Genomic DNA, 17,028 nt, shown 5'->3' with positions numbered 1-17,028 from the left:
CTGCATCGGGAATGGTGATTTAGGATTGGTTCCATTGGAACAAATATTGGTTTTGGTTTTTTTGCATATGATTTTAGTTACCTCTATTCTTAGCGCAGATTGAATAATTCCTTAGGTTAATGTTTTGAATTCCAAGGCAGGAAGCGTAGGCTTTGGCGATTGATTCTTGTGTAAAATTGCTCTTCTTCTTCTAAAGTCATAAGGTCGCGTTTGTCTGCATAGTGCAGTGACATACAGTTTTTGATTGTTCCCCAATCATCTTTAAATACATTGAAATTAAGGCCGTATTCGCAGGGTCTTTAATTTTCTGTTTAATATGTCGTAGGATGACTCTATACAATGGCATTGTTCTGACTACTTCGTAGTCCTGTAAGACAGATTCGACATTGTGGATCCAGGAAATGAATTGGATCGGATCTCCTTCGAATATTGAAATTCTTCACGCTGTCCGGTAATCTACTAATTTCTATTAAGTCTAACTCAGGACGTCATGAATAAGGTTATTTGAAATAAAACTTTCGTTATGGAGACTTATTCTACTTTCTAACTGGTTTATCCTATTGCTCAATATTTTGGATTGTTCGATCTGTGCATTAAGAGCACCTGTTAGTGTGTGTAATTGCTTCCTGAATTTGTTCTATTTCTGAGGTTGACTATGGTTTACAAAAAATTTTATTTTACCGACTATATTTATCGCTAATAACAATTTTTTAAGATTTTTTATATATCGGGTAGTTATAAATTTTATATTAACTTAAAATTAGCATACTTACAGGAGTGTCAGCTTCTGCTTTCTCTTCGGACTGTCCACTGGATCCTTTTTGAAGCGTTAGTCCTCTACTGGAGAGTGGGTAATGTCACTGTAGGCGTTGATTTGGTTATTTTTTTTTCTTTTGGTTGCCCACTTTATAAGTGTTTTAATGAAAATATTGATGTTTCTTTTGCGTTTGCCAATTAATAAAACATTTAATTTTTGGCTTTATTGCTTAAAAGAAGTTTTAAAATATGTCGCAACACTTAACGCGCCTTTGTTCTGCGGCGTGTTTTGTGTTTGCTTATTCAAAGTATACTTTTGTTGTAGGCAACTTCAAATTTTTGAATTCTCGGGTGCCAGTTAATGGTCGACCACCGTCCTATCGAAAACACGCTCTTTTAAATGCAAAGTTTAACTCAATTTTTTTTTATCGAAAAAATTTATTTTTATACAAAATTTTGTTTATTTACTATAAACTTACATATGCACGAATTCTTACTTACGAGTACTTATTTCAGTAATATTAACGTAAACAATAATCATAGCAAACCTCAGTTTCATCGAGAAACGGCTTACACAGCGGCGGCACGGCTTCCGCTTGATACTTGAACTTTATTGAGCAACAATGATATTGTTTATTTGCAGAATATTGCAGAATTGAGTTTCTGAGTATAGTTGCAACATTTTTGTCTGTATATTTTACTAGCTACAACAACTTTGTTGTTGGTATATTTTACTAGCTACAACAACTAGCCGTCAACAACAGCAAAACGTCGGCATTGGTGTTAGTATATTTTATTTGCTGTATTTGATGCTGGGAGTTGTCGTATCGACTATAGCCAAAATTATAATAGAAACATGTACAGCCTTTTGAAATGGTATATGTATATATTAGTATGTTGTTGTTGTTTTAACGGTTGTCAATCCCCGTTAGGATGGTAAGGGTTATCTGTGTTGTCATCGACGTCATCTAACGGGAGGCCCAGGAAACGTGCTGTTTCGTCGGGGTCGGACCAAAGGGAAAGGGTGCTAGATGAGTGGGGTTGGTAGGGCATGCAAAGAGGTGGTCAGTGTCATGCGGAGACTCGTTGCATGCAGGACATACATTGGGTATGTCAGGGTCTATTCTGGATAAGTATTAGTTTAACCTGATACAATATCCAGAACAAAGCTGCGCTAGGGTCACTCGCGTTTCTCCACGGCAACTCGTGCTCTTCGTCTGCGATGGGTAGTGGTTTGACTCCAAGAACGCTATTCACGGGAAGGGAGTCAGTGAAGGTATTAATGGCTCCACTGTGAATGGCTGTCAGTAACTGTCGAAAGTCAGTTGCGTCCGAAGTCCGGTCGGCGTACTGTGCAACGTCGTCGACGTAGTCAAGGGAAGAGATTTTGATGCTCCTAGCAGGCGGTTCCGCTCCAAGCAGATGGCTGCAAGGGTGATTTCCACGAAAACATCCTAGCAGGTACTGCTTGGAGAGGAGTTCATTATGCACCTTAACTGAGAGCTTAAGCGTCTCACTGTGAAGGTGTTCGATGGGAGACATCAAAAGGAATACCGTCGTGGTCCGGAGTGCAGTATTTTGGCAGGTCTGGAGTTTCCTCATCTGCATACCACTGCATCCAAGCGACCATATAGGCGTTGCGTAGTTGAGGACCGGCCGGCCGATTGCCTTGTGTGTTGCCAACAACGTTTCTGTCTTTTCCCCATGTGCTGCCGGCTAGCGACTTGAGGATTTTGTCGCGGCTCTGTACCTTGGCGATAATCGGAGTCGTATGAGGAGTGAAGGAGCATAGGCTACCAAAGTTACGCCTAAAATCTTAGGGTTATTGACAGTCCGAATTCTTACGCCATCGACTGCAATATTAAGTTCAAGTATATACTCCTTCGTCCAGTTCGCAAAAATGGTCGCTGTAGATTTGGTAGGGGAAGTGTGAGGTTCCGTGCAGTGAGGAAACGAGAAAGATCGGAGAGGTAGTTGTTTACTTTCGAACACATGCCATCGATTCCATTGCGGGAGTTTCGAGATGTAGAAGTTAAAGAGTAACGGGGAGAGGACACCACCCTGCGGAACCCCCTATTTAATTCTTCTCAGTTTAGATGTTTCATCTCTAAATAGTACGGATGATTGACGACCGTTCAATTAGTTCATGGTCCACCTCTTTAGCCTTGGAGGAAGCGTGGTTTTCTCAAGGACCTACAATAGCATTGTGTGGTTGACTGTGTCAAAAGCTTTTGACAAGTCCAATATTAGTATACACATTCTTGGTAAAACTAAACGAATATGACTAGCGGGAAATACCCAATTTATTTTATCTCAACACAGGAATGCCTCATGTTGTGGGAGCTTGCAAACACATGCAAAAGAAATGTCCACCAAATCCGGATCATAGTACTAGAATTACAAGCAATATTTCAAGATGGTGGAGTTTTAAGAGTCAATAGTTTCGGTAATAAAACGTTTATTGGAACAATGAATGTACCAGAAGCAGAAAATCTTCTATAGAGTTCGATAAAATTCCCATCTTATTATGTGGAAAACCCTACTTTTCCTTTGGCGAAACAATTGATTGATTTTTAGTTCCATCAAACAACTCTTTGATTGTTAAATTTGCTGCATCCGGTAGTAAAGCAAGCTCTTCAAAAAATAAGTGCATCCTAGATTTATTGCCGACACCCATCACCACATTTCCCGCTAAATTAGCAATCCGTTTACAACCGTGACTAGCGTTTTCAATAATGTCTAGTTTGCTGTTTGTGTTTCGCCAAAGAAACAAGTCATCTAGGCTTTTCATAAGTCCCTCATAATTACCGTGGGTGTTGAAAATATTAGCAATACATCTGTTGACTATATTAATATAAAATATCAAATATACTTTAAATTCTCCATATCTGCATCTTTTAAAACCACCTCCGCTTTCTATGTGACGACTCATCAACACTTTCGGATGATTTCTTTTTTTTGTGTCCTCGCAAAATATATATCTCAGAGTGCGCCAAAGAGCCTAAATTAACTTTCATAAATCTATGTACTTTGTGTCTCGGAATCGAAAAATCGGATCACTATCTTGTTATAGCGAAAATACTCGCCCACCCCTTTATAGGAAAGCACGCCCGTCAGCAAACACAGCTGTAATGAACACTTCAACCGCCTGCTGAACGGCAGTAAAAATGTAACATCTGGAGATGGGGAACAGATGTTCTATTGCCCGACTATAATGAGGTTCGAATAGGAATGACTCGCATAAAGAACAACAAAGCGGCTGAGCTATTCAAATAGCCCCCTTTTGCTGTACACAAAGTAAAAAATAGACGATAAAAATATTTTTCACATGTCGGCATTTTGATGGGTCACCAAATTGCACTTCGGTATTTTAAGTGTATCCCCTGAACAATGCCAAAAGTTAATGCAATTAGCCAAGACCTTTCTCCCAACATACCTAAAATAGCGATTTCCGACTTTTTACCTAACATTAAACCGGGGTTGGTGAAAATATGTGTATATTAAGGAAGTTGGAATTGGTCTATCCGTAATAAAATTTACAGTTTACGTTTTCTGCATAAACTCAATATATAGTATGTACTTATGTATATAAAAAATAGCTTCTTCAGTTGACTTTATATCATAAGTAAAGTAATATACAAATCTCCCTAATAGGGTTGTCCGCTTAATAGGTTGTCCTTAATAAACATCAAAAAATGTTGATCTCCGCTTAACAGAGCTTTCGCTGTATAGCAATAATAGTGAATCTATGACCTATAATATAACTTAATGAGGTATAACTTTGATTGTAGTCCATTTGGTTTTCTCGAATAATTAATGTTAAGTTCTCGCGCTACATTTAAAAAATAAAAGTTTTGCCAACACCCGAGAGTATTTTCCCGGCTTTGATTCTTGCACATCGCGAGAGTATAAAATGTTAGGTTACATTCGAACTTAGTTCTTCCTTGCTGGTTCTTTATTTTTCATTCCATTCCGATAGAATAAAACGGCATTTACTTTAGGGCTTTAAAATATACCCCATTTGGTTGCAGTATATTTAAAAGCATGAATGCAATTTCTTTATTTCACTTTTATATTTGTAAGTATGTATAAGTCCATTTAAAATTCAAGAAATACAATTCACTTCAGTTATGTTCTATTATTGTAATTGCTAATATTTATTTCCAAGTAGTGATGAATGTAAGAACTAATGATGGAATTTAGTGAATATATAGAAGTGGTGAGTGAACAAATTACTTATTTTAATTTGTATAATTTCCACAGGAACGCAAATCAGATAAGATTATATCAAAAAAATTTCTTAGGGAAACACAAGAAACATAATTAAATAAAATTATTCTTTTCAAGGGAGGATAGTTTTTAGTAACTATGACTAATGCCACCCGCGAGAACTGAAATATTGTATTTGCTGCATTAGCAATACAATTAAATAGAAAGAAATAAGAGAAATTTCAATGCTTAAAAGTACATGGAGGATTAATAAAGCAACAAAAGTATCAAACAAAGAGAACAGTATGGTGTTCGGTGCGTTTAAATGAAATAATGAATTGCAGCATTGCCTTGGCCTTTACATCCAAGCTTCGACCAGGCTACAGAATACTCGTAGTAATACGACACGATGGACATTACTACGCTACACTCTAAATGAACAAAAAAATTTAATCTAAACAAATGCCAAATGCAAAAGTTATTTCAATATGTTTTAAACTACTGATGATATTAATATTATATTAATGTTCTCTTAATTCTGCACGGGTAATGGGGGTGGAGGATAGGCAAACATGTTGCCCGATGCGGCACCAAATCCGGAGGGAACGGCATAGTGAGCGCCTACGGTCGAATGATGATGCGAAGGAGGTGCATGAGTATACATAGCTGAAGAGGCACCCGCAGCTCCACTTACTTGTGGTGGGCCACGATGGTTTGGAGGTGGTTGATGGTGGGCATTATGACTCGGGTGACTGTTTGCATTGGCCCCATAAGGTATGCGGGGTTGTTGCTGATAGGCCGAAGCTTGCTGTGGCGGTTGTTGCTGTGGGTTAAATCGTGGACGTTTGTCAACGCCATCAGCTCCGGCATTTGTATAGGGTTTATGTCCACCGGCTTGCTGATTACGATCATATGCGCCCTGAGGTGGTGCAGCTGAGAAACGAGATGGCGGTCCATTCGGACGTTGATACATTTGATTGCCACCATTCGGCGCTTGTTGTGGGCGCTGTTGATACGACTGTCCGCCGCCCATTCCTCCCATATTATTGTTACCATAACCACGATTGCCGCGATTACCATAACCGGTGCCACCAGCCATATGATTGCCACCGCGATTTTGATAGCCACCACGTGAGTTACGTTTATGGTTGTAGCCTGACGATGAAGCCATTTCAACTAGTCGCGGATTGATGACCTGTGGTTGTTAACAATCAGAAAGAAATTTACATTATTAAGTATTAAAAAATCACAATAAAACAGCAAATAATTTTATTGTATGCATAAGACTTGTACGCTTACCTGATTTGCTTCGCGCAGCACTTGTATCAAGTCATTAGCTTTGTTGGCATTTGAAGTGGTGAATAAGGTGTATGCCGTTCCCGTATTGTTCGAGCGTCCTGTGCGCCCAATACGATGTACATAATCCTCCGAATTCGAAGGATAATCGTAATTAATTACGAATTTCACATCATCAACATCTGTTTAGGTTGATGGGAGTTGTAATTTCACGTTCGTTCGTTGCAAACGTCGAAAATTAAAGATATTTAATTTAGAGATTGCACAATGGCACAATATAAATATAAGTACATTTTATCATACAAATTGAACAAAAATCTCTTCAACATTGCAAGTCAAGTTAGTTAAAATATTTTAAATTTTTTTAAATTAAGTAAATAATTTACTATTGGAGTTTTGCATTACGTTTAAGTGGACCTCGACCTTTAGCGATTTTTTCTTTATGTGTGTTCTTTTGTATTTTTATTAATTCTAAATATTTAGAAATGAAAATTTGATAAAATGCGTAGGCAGTAAGTCATACACGATGTTGGAAGCTTAATTCATATAGTATACTTAAGAGACTAACAAAAAATAAAAAAAAATATTGTTTTTTTCGAATGATTTTAATGAGAAGATAAAAGCAATGTACTTACCGCAATCCGGTACAGACCTGAACTGACAACTAATGGATGTGGGATCAACGCAAATTTTAGAGAAAAGAAATACGGAATAGATGAACAAGCAGACAAGCGAGCACATAACGTAAGTACAATGTATATGCCCTTACATACAGTTGCCTACATATACATACGAATTTTCTATTGATTTTAATGTGCAATACAAGAAAAGCTCCACCATCAAATATACAGCACGCGCATCGGTAGAAGCTAAACTTTAAAGCACAGCATTTGCTCGCATGTTTATGTATTTTTGTTGTCACGATCTCACTGCCATTTTAGCTTTAGTTGTTTGATTAATTCTTTATAACCTAAACATACTTATTACTACTTTATAAATACTAAATTTGAATTCAGCTTTTTTATCACGTATGATTAGTAATTCTTCCATCAAAAACAATCTGTAGAAACAGATTGAAGTTTTTGTCTTATACTCCATATTTTCGCATTTAACAAATATAAGAAAAAATCGAAGTCCATTTGAAAAAACGGTTGATATTTTTGTTCACACTTAAATTGTAATAAGAGCTAAAAAATTCAACTGCCAGTCAAAAATTATTTGGCGCAAATTCTGAACAATTCGTGGTATTTTCAAACCTAACCAAATGTAATTTTCTTCCTCCCTTCTACTTAAGTATACAAATATTATCTTTAGAAGACTTTAACCTTACAACGCTGTCAAGTTTAGTATCATATATAGAAATATAAAAGTCCATATTAAACACGATTAGTTTCTTCTTCGGATTTCCTTAAAGCCCGCACAAAAGAAACGTCATTAAAATCTAAAGCACTTTAAGTTTTTTAGACTTAAGATCGAATTCACTTTAAAAACTGTCTTAATGCTACAAAATAACAAGTGTATATGACAAAACTTTTCTTGCTCGACTATGTTGTACTTATATTTTGATTAAATTGAAACAAAAAGTCTGTAAAGAAATTTCCCCACTTTCTTTTTTCTTTTAAGCAATTGTTTATACGTTTGCTGTTCTATTCAGATTTTGCGGCCACAGTTTCCTTGACTGACACTAGTCTTTTTTGCATACATATATTATAAAATATAGTTTCAATCCTAAGTTAATTAACGTGAACCGTAACCTCTTAGTAATGTATGGAAACACAAATTCCTCATTATTTACCCACACCTTTTCAGTGAATCGTCCGCAAAATTGTTGCATAGTGTTTTCGAAATCTTATCTTAAATTTTAACTCAGAACTTCACCCGTTTTTTAAGTGAACTTATAATTACACCCCATGTTATCTTTAATTGGACGCATTCGAAACAATTTAATTAATAAGGCGTTGGGTTTCGCTGATTCGCATTATGACAAAAAATAATATTCGCCAACGAACCAACAAAATAATAATGAAAGAATATTCAGCATTTTGTCCACAGCATCACTCGCAGCTACGATCAAAAAGTCAAGTTACTGCCGTAGCCGCATCTATAAAGCGGCAGCGGCAGCGGCAAAATACGTATGGAAAATTAGTCTTACCTAGGCCGCGGGCAGCCACATCTGTCGCCACCAAAATTGAGTGGCGTCCATTACGGAAAGACGACAAAACAAAATCACGCTCTTGTTGCGATTTGTCGCCATGAATGGCACATACGCGCCAACCGTTACGTCCAATAACACGAGTTATTTCATCCACGCGTTTTTTGGTCTCAACAAATATTATGGTCTTAGTTTCTGATTCGGCCGAAATCTCAGATAAAAGCTTAATAAGCTTATTGTCTTTCTCATTTTCTTCACACACATCTACTATTTGAAGTATATTGTGATTGGCTGAAAGGGTTAATGAACCAATATTAATTTGTATATAATTATCAAGAAACTCTTCGGCCAGATTGCGCACTTCTTTTGGCCAAGTGGCCGACCACATCAAAACTTGTCGATCTGGGCGGATCTGCTTAATTATTCGTCGTATTTGTGGTTCAAATCCCATATCAAGCATACGATCAGCCTCATCTAGTACAAGGTAAGTGCAACGTCGCAGATTAGTAACACCCCTCTCTAAGAAGTCGAGCAAACGTCCTGGCGTAGCAATCACTATTTCAACGCCACGTTCCAAGTCACGAGCTTGGGGTTGTTTTGGTGCTCCGCCAAAGATGCACGTATTACGTACATGGGTCTTAGAACCAAAGTCGTTAGCGACTTGCTGTATTTGTTGAGCTAATTCACGAGTCGGCGCCAAAATCAGAGCAATAGGTCCATCGCCACGCTCCAAACGAGCCTGATGGCTGATATGTACTACAGCCGGTAGTACATAAGCAAGAGTCTTACCCGATCCAGTTTGTGCTACGCCGACCATATCTCGTCCGCTCAGAGCGATTGGCCAGCCTTGAGCTTGTATAGCAGTGGGCTTAGCAAATCCCATTTTCTTGATCTCAGCTAAAACGTGTTCTGGGAAACCAGGTTCACTAAACTCAATATTGGGCGATGGTATACCGTCACCTTTCAATGTTACTTCATTAGAAGTAAGAAACCCATCCACGTCATTCTTCGAGCGTTCCACAACAGTTGTACTTGGTTGATAAAAATTCTTTTGGAATGGCGTCAATTTTATTTCAGACCAAATTATAGTGGGCAAACGATCTCCGGGTGTGCCAGTATTATTGCCGCCATCCATTCGACGATCATTATTGCCAGCACGTGGAGGTCCGCCGCGAAATGGAGCACCATTACCACCAACCCCACCGCGAGCATAAGGTGCAGGACGTGGACGTGCAAGCCCATTGCCGCGCATCGGACCACCACGCTGCTGATCACGATACACACCACCGCTGCCGCCCATAGCGCCCATTCCACCAACTCCAGGTCCAGCACGATCACCGTTACGTCTATCGAACCTATAAATACGTAAAGGTTTTTGTAAATAAATTTTGTAATTTATGTACGGACGTTTAAAAGCAGAGCATAATATTGTCAAGTTTTCTTTTTAAAATATTATTATAGAACCCTCAAAAATATACTTTAGAAATATTCTTGGCATAATTTTTGTGTTGTAGCTGCAGAATCTCACTTTCATAAGTCCGTACCCACGACAGTCGGATCTACGTAATCGGAACGGACCCGGACTTTTTCATCTGGACAAGGACTGCCAACCGGGCAGAATTCTGCACCACAACAACAATAACTCATAAGTCCTCTTTGTTTCTGATTCATATTAAAGTCATCTATAAATTACTAATCTTCCTACTCTTAATCCGACTAAACTAAAAAACAAAAAAAAAACCTAATCTGAACTGTCTCAGTATATTCTGTTCTCGGAACTCTTATTTTGGGAATCTGCCACTACAATACAACTACAACTATGGACAATGGAACTCATTATACTATATATTCTAGGTCTTGGCAAGCTAATATACATACATATATGGATAAGTTATTAAAAAATGTACTCGTATAGCAATCCCTAGTATGTGGCTACAAATAATTAATATGGCATCTTTAAGTCTTTTATTACTTATGTGTTTGTTATAAAACTTTTCAGATTTTAAGTTTGTGGCTATCGAGTTTATTTGTGAAACCTTCTCCCTTTAATCAGAAAATTTCAAACTTTTTTCAATAATCTGTAACAATCTGGACCGTTTTGATGAAACATATTATTAAAAAGTTATTACAATATCTAACCTCATTACAGGTACATTTATCACAATTCAACCAATTCATAGCGTGTCAGTATGTGTATACTGTATGAGTGAAATCTAGAATCTAGAAGCTGTGTTTAGTAAAAATTTTAAGTCTTTTATTTAATTTACGCTCACACTATTTTATTTTATAACATATATTTTTTGTAATTTACATAAACTTAGTTTATCGTAATGCCATCGGATGTACAATATTTTTGGTTAATCCTTATGGCGTATAAACAAACAAATTCGATGGTTTTCCAACTCTGGAACATGCAACATATAATTGATCGTGAGAGTAACACGAATTTTCTAAATCTAAGCCACAAATTTTCATTGTTTGGCCTTGTGATTTATTTATAGTCTTAAGGTATTAGCAAGAAGACGTTGAGTACGTTGCCCTGAATTTTCATTTGCACGTGCAACTTGATTTCTTAAATTTATATTATCCGCCGATTGTTCTTCGACGGATCTATTAAATCGACGATCATGAACTAATTGCGCGTTCCGAGTACGTCGACCAATATTTCTTGCTCTTCCACGAAGACGTGGCATTTTTCTATAAAAAATAAGAAACTGTTAAATAATACACAACGAATATTAGTTACTTATTGAAGATAACATTTTATTTAATTAACTAAAAATATTTATTATAACAAATTTTGGGTAATTTTATTTATTTGGTTTTTTATTTAATATTTCCAAAAATGAATTTTAATAAAAACAATAATAAAAAATAAAAAATTCGTTATGATATCAATGAGCTACACAAATTAATTTGTAGGTTAGGGTGATTGTTAATGAACGCTCGTGTACATTTAATAAACAAATTTATAAGAAATAAACTCACTTCGACTCCGCACTAAATTCGCAAAATGTATAGTTTTTTCTGCACACTTCAAAACTTTTCGAACACTAATTATATTTTCATTAATCAATCTCACAATAATAACACAAAACTACGAAATATTTTTCTCAATTTGATCGCAGCACCAACTGTCGGGATAAACTAAGATTAAAATAGAATAATATTGAATATTCGATACTGCGATGGTAACGCAGTCTGCCGAATTACTTTTTCCAACGGTACATTCAGATCGCGGCGCAAAAGAACTCGGAATTGTGCCATTTCGGTATATACTTGTAATTTATGCACCTAAAGTTGTATTTTGTCAAAAATGCGTAATTTATTTTGATGCTTACCTCGTTATTACAATAATGTGCAGCAACAATAACCAAATAAAACTTCTGCTTTCCGATATTTCAACACTTCTTTAAATATATACTGATATTTAGCATAAAAGAAAACTTATCGCAACACAACTATTTAGGAGAACAGAAATTATTCGCTTTGCGGCTCACGCTATAATGAAGCTAACACATTTTTCTACACTAGTGATCGTCATGCCGTTGCTCTCTTGAGTCAGCAAACTCATCGGTTTTAAGGACAGTACCAAAAATGATCACAGCCGGCAAGCTAACCTGCGATGGCGCCGCCTGGCTAACGGCGGCTCGCACGAAAATAACGGTGCACTGGGTTATTGCGCGATTTTTAGATATGTATGTACATACACTCGCCGTCAACAGGTTAAATAGATAGATACTTGCGTTAGTATTTAGATAACAAATTTGATCAAATTGTGAATCTAAACCATCCTCGAATCTCCTTGAACACACACACACAAAAATTTCATCAAAATCGGTCCAGTCGTTTAACAGGAGTTTAGTGACATACACACGCACACAAGAAATATATACAGTGAAGAGCATAAGATACCCTTCTATTTTCCAGTTTATTATTAAGATATTTCACACAAGTTTAAATTTTTAAGCAACTTTCGCAATAATTTAAAAATGTAAGTACATTGTACTCATTCATAATCGAATGGAAACAGCAAAATTTTACGTCAATAGAAATAAACGGCTGCATTTTGCAAAAACGTATACTTAAAGGGTGGAGGAAGCCAAACGAAGAGTTAAAACCAAAAATACAATTAAGAAGGTCAAGCATGGAGGTGTCATGGTATGGGGCTTAATATCCACATCGGGTGTTTTTATCAATGAAATTATGACAAAAGAAGTGTATTTGAAAATTTTTCAAGAAAATGTATTACAAAATGCGGAAAAAAATCGGACTGTTTGGCGGATTGTATCTCCAGCATAACAACACATAGTGAAGATGTGATTAATACAGTACCCCATTTGTTATTAACACCTCCACAGAGTCCAGATCAAGCATTTTTGGGATCATTACGCCTTTTTATACATTTTCTCCTTTTTTGCAGGAGTATCAACACTTTGAGAATATCCTTGGTTTTTTGATTTTTTTTTTTTTTAATAATGAAAATACTTTTTATATCTAATTTTTTGTATTTGTCACATCAGAAAAAATGCATTTATTTAATTTTAATTAAAAAATGAAAATATTCAAAAATATTTTGTGATATATTTTATAAAATGTCTTCGAAGTGGCTGGGTATCACAACTTATATAAGATAGTTGCCGCTGACATATGGTTTTTGAGATATTTGCATTTAAAGTTCAATAAATCAACTATTTAAAATGCGTGTTTCTCCGATTTATAACAAATTTCACACTTATATTTTTAACTTTTATATACACTAACACTTCACTAATTCGTTTCTAACCATTTATTTTATATTAAATAGTGCAAAAATAACTTTAATTGTATATTAAACTTTATTTGAAATTCATTTATTCATACAATAAGAAAATGGTTGCAAACAAGCAAAAAATTAGTATTACCAACGCAACGTAAAAAGGACGCGCAGGTGTTGGTCCGACCAGGGTTATGTTTTTGAAGCGCGGCCGAAGGCCCCCAATGCAGAAGGGAATTCTTTGCGGAAAACTAATGTGTAATTTATTTCCTGTCATTGGGGTATTCTTTGTTTTCTTTATTTATTTTGGTTCTTCTGTAAAATATGTTAGTTAGAATGCAATCCTTTTGTTATTGTGAGAACAAAAATAATTGCACAAAAATTAAAAAATAAATATTGATTACAAGTTATTTTTTCACTATTTAATGTAAAATAAATAGTTAGAAACGAATAAGTGAAGTTTTAGTGGATATAAAAGGTAAATGTTATATTCATTATAAAAATTTTGAACTTTAAATGCAAATATCTCAAAACCCATAAACAGTGGCAAAAAAAAAAACTGTGTAAAACAAGAAGCGTTTCCTGTATTAAAATGCGGGAAACGTTCCATATCATCTCAAAGCCGTGTAAGATGAAATAAAGAACTATATTTACTTCGAAACACTGTATAAAAAATGTTGAAAACTATAAAATTTCAGACATGCATACAAATTGTATCTTCATATGTTTATTGAGCATTAGAACTTAAAATACATTCATACAGGTGAAAAAATGGTAGATTAAGCAGAAAACAAAAGAAATCTGTTAATCTAGAATTAAGAACAGAAAAATTTTAATAGAAATAAGAAAAAAATATTTACATATAATTCTTCGTCGCTACTTGATAACAAGCGCAATTGTTTGCGACGAACTGGACTTAAGACGGCATCATCTCTGGAGATATCCATTTCAGCAATGTAAATATCATGCGAGCAAAATGTGTAGGTAATGGTTATCAAATAAGTGGATTTCACAGTTACTGTCGGGATATGTATGTTCATTTTAGCAATGTTGCTAAGTGTGGTAAAAACAAACATAATTACAAAACAGTGATTTTGAAACCGTACTAGATTAAAAGTTTTTTACAAAAAAAAAAATTTTTTTCAACCATGTAACTTCAAATCCGTGTAAAAAGAAACCGTGTAAAAAAAAGAGTTGGCTGTATATACATATACATATATTTTCTTGATCTGGAGGACCTCCTCTATCCGTACATACCCATTTTAGCCCCGAAATCTGGGAATGCTATTCTGAAATTTACCCCGATTCTTCCAAAAATGTGTTTAAAAGCATTGAACAAGAGTTATTATGGTATTCTGAAAATTAACCCAACGTTTTTTCTGGTTGTTAACTCATTGACAGTTACATACTTGAAGTGGAAGTACTTACATACATATTTAAAAACTTTATTTCGTCAAAATAATAAAAGAGTAAGTTGAAATTAATTTTGATAATTAAATTGGTAAATTGAAATAGATTAAAAGGTAACAAAAATTTTTTCCTGATAATTAATTTGATAAAATTAAATAGAAATTCTAATAATTTTATTCCATAAAAAAATTCCATAACCACGCCCATTTTTACCTTTTTCAAACCTAATGCGCCATTTTCTGTATTTGTGCCATTTTTGACAACAAAATCGATCGATAATCATTTTCGAAGTTTCTTTTAGCCAATATGCGGATTACAATATTGTACATGAACTTATACGTATACATGGTGAGTCATCCAAACATATGTATACTTGATTTTTATTTTTTTTTTTCAAACAACTAAAAAATTAAATCATAAACTTTGATTAATATAAAACTACGTGGCACAATTAATAAAGTTGTACATAACCTCATAATTAATTTGATGCATATTCCTACAACGTTCCTAATAAATTCAATAAGGTACCAACAAAAATATTAAAAAAAGGACATAATTTCTATGTTATATTAAGATATTAACATCAGACATAAGTCAGTTCTTCACAGTCTTCATAAATCGCCGAGTAGACCATTTATTCGCAATTCCGAATAGATACACGACCACAACCAATTTATACGTAACTTATTGATTTTTAATAAAAAAAAAATAATAAAATTCGTTTATAACTACATTTTCACAAAATTTTTATCACATTAAGATACGAAAATAACAAATGGGTGAATACTTACATGTTTAAAAGGTTTTGATGTTGTTTTCAGCAAAAATAACTATAAATTACTTTGAAATTCTCCTGCGAAAAATTTTCTTGTTCCTCTCACAGAGAATATATATGCTGATTAAATATTTTTCGTGTAAGCAGTCGTAACTATAAGGAAATAATCGGTAATCAATTTATATTTTCCATCTCTTATAAAAGCAAAGCTGTCTACACTATCAATAATAATTATCTCAAGAATTTTAGTGGTCGTTCACACATTCCAGAAATAGTCCGAAAAACTCAACACACTCACATTTTATAGCCCTGACAGACGACAGCGCTAATTTGCATTAGCGGACTTAATTTATACTTACTTGCGCACTTGACCCACGTTAATGCAAGTTAGTAATGCACAAAAATTTTTGTGCATTTAGCTGAATTTACCAAATTTGAGTAGACAACACTGCCCATAAATGGTGAGTTTTTCCTCTAGTTTGGCAGATGTCGCTTGAAATCTGCCGCCTTCTTTGTGTTTACAGCATCAGATGCAAACTGGTTTTATATTGCTAATTAAATTATGTGCAATTATATTAACAAAAACAAATTTTAATATTTTTAGAGGGCAGAAAATTATCAACGCACTGCTTGCTATTCATTTTTCCAATATTCTTAACTTTTTCGCACACTTTTTTCGTTAAATTCATATTAGGGGTATTCTCTTGCTCTTGCAAACCCTTGCACGGTGCAAGAAATGCATATATTTCCTCTTGGTGCACCGGCACAACAACAAACTCACGCAGAAAATTATTTGCAATGGCTGGAAAATATATCAGACCAAAACCCATTTTTATCTTCGTGCAATCACGTAAAAATATAATTGCAACCCTGTTTTAGCTGTCATTTTTTTTAAAGACATATTGCGCAGTTAAATTGTTAAGGAAGGTAAGTTTTAAATAGATTTTATAATTTCTATTTCAATTATAAAGATTTGTTACAATTTTTTGTTAAGAATGAATACAGAATGTGCGCCAATTCGCAATAGTCGTGCACAATAGTTGTGCACAATAGTCATTCTCAATAAATTGACCGAATCAGCCGTTCATATATCACAAGTTTCTGCAATGGGTGCTCTCTTGGCCTTGCATATTTTGATATAGGATGTTTGCATTTCGTGTCATCGTACAATCTTGCAAGAGCAAGAGAATCCTACTATTCTTTACGTGACAGTTTTCAGTACATAACCTATTAAATTAAATATGTTAAAATCTTCTTTTCTCTCTTGTTAACATTTAAGCAATGGCAACAAAAGCAAGTTAAAATTTTTCATAATGTAAAAGATCAAAATTAATTTCCAACTAATAAAACTATTCTAGCTATTTATAAATAATAATAATATAAAGTTAGTTTACGAAAAATGATAAGCGCTGGTGAATGTCCATTTACATGGCATTTACAGAATATCAAAGATTTCGTATCCAAAAAATTTGTGAAAGATGTTCAAATATATAACTATAAAGCCTAGAAATTTCGCTTGAATCAATTATTTCTTTCCCTCCCAAAAAAATCCTCAAAAACATCGATTTTTTGAAGCCTCGAAAGCAGGCTCTCCCCTTAACACTTGCCATTGTCCGCGATCTTCACTGTTCGGCGACACGAGAGAAATGAGATTTTGTGCACCGACGACGCCAT

General features: G+C 34.9%; 1 protein-coding gene across 1 annotated transcript; it reads right to left on the bottom strand.

Annotated features, from left to right (window-relative positions):
- Positions 1-4,752: 4,752 nt before the first annotated feature.
- On the bottom strand, positions 4,753-15,479 carry LOC120776444 (ATP-dependent RNA helicase DBP2). Its single transcript, XM_040107101.1, has 4 exons — positions 15,371-15,479; positions 8,414-9,768; positions 6,265-6,443; positions 4,753-6,160 (listed from the first exon to the last, which is right to left on the bottom strand). Coding segments are annotated over exons 1-4 (2,199 nt in total). The 5' UTR covers positions 15,373-15,479; the 3' UTR covers positions 4,753-5,497.
- Positions 15,480-17,028: the final 1,549 nt, after the last annotated feature.

The sequence above is a fragment of the Bactrocera tryoni genome, chromosome 5, assembly GCF_016617805.1.
Source record: "Bactrocera tryoni isolate S06 chromosome 5, CSIRO_BtryS06_freeze2, whole genome shotgun sequence".
Taxonomy (NCBI): domain Eukaryota; kingdom Metazoa; phylum Arthropoda; class Insecta; order Diptera; family Tephritidae; genus Bactrocera; species Bactrocera tryoni.
This window is presented reverse-complemented; position numbering and strand designations above follow the sequence as displayed.

Coding starts and splice junctions, on each gene's coding strand:
- LOC120776444 (XM_040107101.1), bottom strand. Junction 6,444..8,413: donor TGTGGCTGCCCGCGGCCTAG/GTAAGACTAATT, acceptor CAACCTAAACAG/ATGTTGATGATGTGAAATTC. Junction 6,161..6,264: donor TGCTGCGCGAAGCAAATCAG/GTAAGCGTACAA, acceptor TAACAACCACAG/GTCATCAATCCGCGACTAGT.